General features: G+C 38.1%; 1 protein-coding gene across 2 annotated transcripts; it reads right to left on the reverse strand.

The window, feature by feature from the left end:
* Nucleotides 1-1,549: 1,549 nt before the first annotated feature.
* On the reverse strand, nucleotides 1,550-5,305 carry LOC127862773 (neuronal acetylcholine receptor subunit alpha-10-like). Of its 2 annotated transcripts, none has more exons than XM_052402043.1 (5): nucleotides 5,157-5,305; nucleotides 4,265-4,404; nucleotides 3,345-3,493; nucleotides 2,639-2,753; nucleotides 1,550-2,071 (listed from the first exon to the last, which is right to left on the reverse strand). In XM_052402043.1, exons 1-5 carry the CDS (start codon nucleotides 5,200-5,202, stop codon nucleotides 1,829-1,831), a joined length of 693 nt encoding a protein of 230 aa, XP_052258003.1. In that variant the 5' UTR covers nucleotides 5,203-5,305; the 3' UTR covers nucleotides 1,550-1,828. The 2 variants fall into 2 exon arrangements, with proteins under 2 accessions (XP_052258003.1, XP_052258002.1); XM_052402042.1 differs by having other exon boundaries at nucleotides 4,265-4,419; nucleotides 5,157-5,246.

The raw sequence follows: 5,305 nt of genomic DNA on the forward strand, positions 1-5,305 counted from the left end.
CACTTATATTTTTAATGTATTATCTTTATCTTCAATTAATTACTCACATAACATCAATATATATCCATATGTATTCAAGACGCACAGCATATGCCAACGACTAACGATTTCTATTCCAATCCTGTATTAGAAAGACGATGAGCGATGAGATGTCCAAAACATTTTTAAAATTAACCATGAAAACACAATCAACCTGAGCACTTTTATTAACCCTTTAACACTCAAAAACGTATTTTGATACATTTGTAGGACCATAGAAAGTTAAATTTAATTAAAGACCTTTCTTACAAGATTTAAGTTTAAAAGGCGTCATTTTCAACCCTTAGATACTGATGAGCAGCAGACAGCATAAAACCTGAACAGACTGCGAGTAATAATTATGACTTTTCAACTTGTTTATATACTTCAAAGTTTGTGGATGTTTGAATAAACAATGAAGTTTGCGTAAAGTAACCGCAAAATAACAAGATGCAACGAAACTTTATTCGAGCAAAAATATATAAATTTATAAATGTTGAGCTTAATTATGAAACTGATGGCCAACGCACGAACTTCCATCACTCATTCCGTCACTCATTCGGAGGTACGCTGTCTACTAGAAAGTCACTAAATGTGGCTGTGCTCTCATTAGCGGACAGATTATCTGCTGACCAGAAAACGCGAATGAGCAGGCTGGTCTGAAGCTAGTGTGCACAAGCTCAACAGGGACGACCCCTTCCTTCTATACCAGGGACGACCCTTTCCGTCTATACCAGGGACGACCCTTTCCGTATATACCAGGTACGACCCTTTCCGTCTATACCAGGGACGACCCTTTCCGTCGATACCAGGGACGACCCTTTCCGTCTATACCAGGTACGACCCTTTCCGTCTATACCAGGGAAGACCCTTTCCGTCTATACCAGGAACGACCCTTTCCGTCTATACCAGGGACGACCCTTCCCGTCTATACCAGGGACGACCCTTTCCGTCTATACCAGGGACGACCCTTTCAGTCTATGCCAGGGACGACCCTTTCCGTCTATACCAGGGACGACCCTTTCCGTCTATACCAGGGACGATCCTTTCCGTCTATACCAGGGACGATCCTTTCCGTCTACACTGGGTTAGAAGAGGCTTATTGATAATTTAGACGGAACATTCCATTTAAGCGCACTGCGCATGCTCACCTGGGGCACCTTATCTGGGAGTCACTTAACGCACATGCATTTAGTACCGATTCCCAAGAGCGAGGCTTGTAAACTATACGAACTTTAACGTTTGGTATGTGAATATGTATACAACTAACTTTTAAATATAATGCGTACTGAAGTGATGTCATTATTTGAAAATGCAGCAGCAAATACTCCAATTCATTAAGGCATTGTGCCCGTTAAGGTGCATTGAACGTTGCTCTTTTACGTAACTACTTGTAACGTGGTCCGTGATTTTGGCTAATTTAGAATAATACTTAACTCGGTCATTTAACTGCGTTTTCTTTAGTCATTTCATCTCATCAATTAATGCAATTGTATACAAACAACAACAATATTATTGGAACTATTTAACGTGTCTTTTTTGTACTTTATTTTCCATAAGTTAGTAATATTGATATTCTCCTAGAATGAAAAGGTACCAATATCATTTACATTAAACACACAATACGTTTTCAGTGGTATTTCACTAATTCTATGTTATCAATACCGTTACGTGAAAAAAACACACACCAATAACTGGAAAGCTGTTTACAAATATTAATGAATTAATAAGTAATTGATCGAAAAACAACATCATCGCCGAAAAGAAAACCGTTGGAAGCACGATAAACTCTCGTAAGTTCAGAAACGTATCAAGCGGATTTCGGCAACTTAATGAACGTCACCGTATACGTGACGTCGACGTAAGGCTGAGGACAGCAAGCGTAAGTGACGACGTTACGTCTCGCAGACGCCGAGACGAAGTGGAGGCTGCTCTTTCCGGGATGCAGCAGGTCCGAGTTGAGCACGTCGTCCTGATTTATGACGTTAATCACGGTTCCGTCGTAAGTCCACGGTGAGAACTGGAGGTCACATGACACCCACTCCTTGTTCTCCTGAAAAACCCATCGTAACCATGATTGGGGTTATTTACCATCTGGACTTAGGTTACAAAACACTTTGCCAAAGCTGCTTAATAAAAACGCAGCGTAAAAAAATATTAGAAAACAGAGCGTAATGCATTGTATGTCGGTATTAAAACAATAATTATGTGAAACAATATTAATATAAATTATATAGGCTTTGTCATCTTTAAAATGACAATGACCTTAATGTTTGTATGTATTAAATTTTACTTACGGTAACAACGTAATTTTTTTTTACCGGAAATTGTGATTTGAATTTTCTCAAAAATCCGGTTTAAAGCGGCAAGTTTGAACATATATACATCAGCAAGGAGCATCTTTTATTAGTTTTGATATTTTAATACATAACAGATAAAATTTAATATCTTTTGACTTGTGTTGGAAAGGCTGATAAATGATATTATATTGGGAAATATTGCCTTATTTTAAGATAAATTGTTGTTGTATTTTTTTTAAATAAAAATAAATTGTTTAAAGTTATTTAGAAAATCTATCGCCTTACTTGTGTTATCAAGATATGACGCAATAACAGCTCACCTGGCATTTGTAGGTATTCATGATCTGGTTGTGGGTGGGGTAGAGAATAGTTCCGTCTGAAAACAGCTGCAGACGACGAGCATGCTCTGTGTTCTTGGGCAGTAATTCATTCGCGCTAAAACAGTTCCCGGATGTTCATACATTAAAATTAAATCTTAAAACTTAAAATGATTTCTTATCAAACTAGTATGTTCTTATTTAATACAGATCGCAATTATATTTCAATGAAGTAATGATGATGTCCGACCTCAAAAACACAGTAAATGAGTAATTATTTGTATATTGGGGTTAAAATATTATTATGAATGTATTGAAATTGGCTATTTTATTATGAAACATATCACTTCTTTGTCCACGAAACACATATCTCTTTTACGTCAAAAGTGTTGTTGCTGCTGGTAAATTAAAAACTTGAAAAGATTTAACACTACAAGTTGTAGTTCGTTGATTTTTATCATGGCGAACATATCCCAAACTCGTCTGGAATTGAATGCCTTAACTTAACTTCGATGTAATGTAGGACGGGTACCCTACCAAATAAATCCCTCATCAGTATCACTTCGGCGTAAAGTAGGAGGGTACCAGACGAAACAATTCCCTAAACACTCTTACTTCGGCGGAAAGTAAGACGGGTACCAGACCAAATAATACCCTTAACACTATTACTTCGGCGGAATGTAAAACGGGTACCATACCACACACAAACCTGAATAGCTGCTCAACATCCGGGGTCCACAGCATGTCGGTGGGCAGACTGAGGCTGGCAAGGTCGCTGTAGGCGTCCGGTTTCCAACCCAACCGCTTGTCCTCCCAGCTCAGCGTCTCCCACACGTCCAGGGTCAGAATGCCGTCCTCCTGTCATGGTAATATTATGTGCCGCGCTGTGGGAAAAGAGGGCTTAATGCATGTGCATAAAATGATGTCCCAGATAAGCATGTGCAGTCCGCAACGGCTCATCAGCGACGACACTTTTGGCCTAAAGTGAATTTTCGTTAATTCTTTCTTTAAACGGAAAATCCGATACATCGAAAAGTGTCGTTCCTGATTAGCCTGTGCAGACTGTATAGGCTAATCTTGGACGACACTTTACGCACATGCAATAAGCCTTTTTTTCCAAGAAGGAGGCGCATATCATACCTTTAAGACATTTCGATCCGTTATGTCATGCGTTTCGTGCCAAAATTTATGTTAAAGTCATGAGGCAAACTAGAAATTGTATCGTGATAAAAGAATAAAGAACACTTATAAACATAAACATAAGAGCGAGTTTTTGTTTCCGTCCGCTTGTTTTTTTTTAAATTTCGCGTGACCAATATAATAGAACATACAATCAATTCTATGTCCTTTAATCACCACGCATAATCTGGATTATGAGGGTTTGATATTGAGTGAGTTATCCTGCATGCGTTCTTACATTATCGTTTAAACCCCCTATTTGGCGAGTATAGGCAATATCAAGCGGGTTGTCCAGCGCTTGTACTTACATATCCCGTCAGACGCCTGCACTGGATTACGAGGGTTTAATATTGAGTGAGTTATCCTGCATGCGTACTTACATAATCGTTTAAACACCTTATTTGGCGAGTATAGTTAATATCAAGCGGGTTGTCCAGCGCTTGTACTTACATATCCCACCAGACGCCTGATCTGCAGCATGTGGGTGATATTGAGCGGGTCATCCTTAGGTCCAACAGGCTCTATCGCCTTGTGATAATTTTGAAACAGGTCATCCACGAGCCGGACCTTCTCGCCAACGTTCGCGTCGACTAGAACACGCCAAACTTAGGGATTCAAAGGCAGTATTCAATAATGAGCATGGTTCTGGGAAATCTAGGCTTATGGCATGTGCGTAAAATGTCGTCCAGGATTACATGTCAATGTTTATCTGCTGTTGTGAAAATGGTTAAATAAACTATTATTCAAGCAATCAAACAAAAAGCAAACGTTCTGTGTTCAAAAAAGAAATAACTGAACTACGAAAAGATCGAAAGAGCATTAATACTCATTATTGTGACGAAAGAAGAGCACGCGCTTTCAACCGCATCGACAATTTATACAGCTAGGTAATAATACTAATAAAAGTACACATTGTTTAACCGGTTATCATATGAAATTCATACATATAAATAAACCAAGGTGTTCGGTTATTATATATAATGTTAATGCGCAAATGTAAGCGCGCGCAGACTATCCAGATACGGCTAAGTTTTGCAGAACATAACTCTTCTTAGCACACACAAGTAAATAGACAATATTGAGTTTGTGTACATTATTTCATTGATTTTCATTGTGTCTTGCCTCGTATCATTTGAAAGTTTTTGATTGCCCCTGAACTCTACGTATACGCATGTATTTAATGCTCAACAACACTCACTAGCAAATAAAAACTACATCAAGATTTATAAGCGAATATTTCATTGCAACCTAGCAACGCATGGAAGAATTATAACTTGAGTGTTTTATTCTCTAAATTCCAAAACGCTTTAACCGTTCAGAGAAAAAACAAAATAATACGTACCATTTATCACAGAAACAAAGACTAAGCTGATAATTAAAAATCTCATCTTGAATACCGAACCTTTATACAACCGAATCTTTTATGACTGAAAAATACTTTTCAGTTCTTAAAATATAATATTTGTGTCTTATGAATCACACGACTGGAGC

The sequence above is a fragment of the Dreissena polymorpha genome, chromosome 16 (assembly GCF_020536995.1).
Source record: "Dreissena polymorpha isolate Duluth1 chromosome 16, UMN_Dpol_1.0, whole genome shotgun sequence".
In the NCBI taxonomy this organism is placed as follows: Eukaryota; Metazoa; Mollusca; class Bivalvia; order Myida; family Dreissenidae; genus Dreissena; species Dreissena polymorpha.

Coding starts and splice junctions, on each gene's coding strand:
- LOC127862773 (XM_052402042.1), bottom strand. CDS start 5,202: ATGAGATTTTTAATTATCAGCTTAGTCTTTGTTTCTGTGATAAATG. Junction 4,420..5,156: donor CTTTGTTTCTGTGATAAATG/GTACGTATTATT, acceptor TGAATCCCTAAG/TTTGGCGTGTTCTAGTCGAC. Junction 2,072..2,638: donor TGAATACCTACAAATGCCAG/GTGAGCTGTTAT, acceptor TGGGTTTTTCAG/GAGAACAAGGAGTGGGTGTC.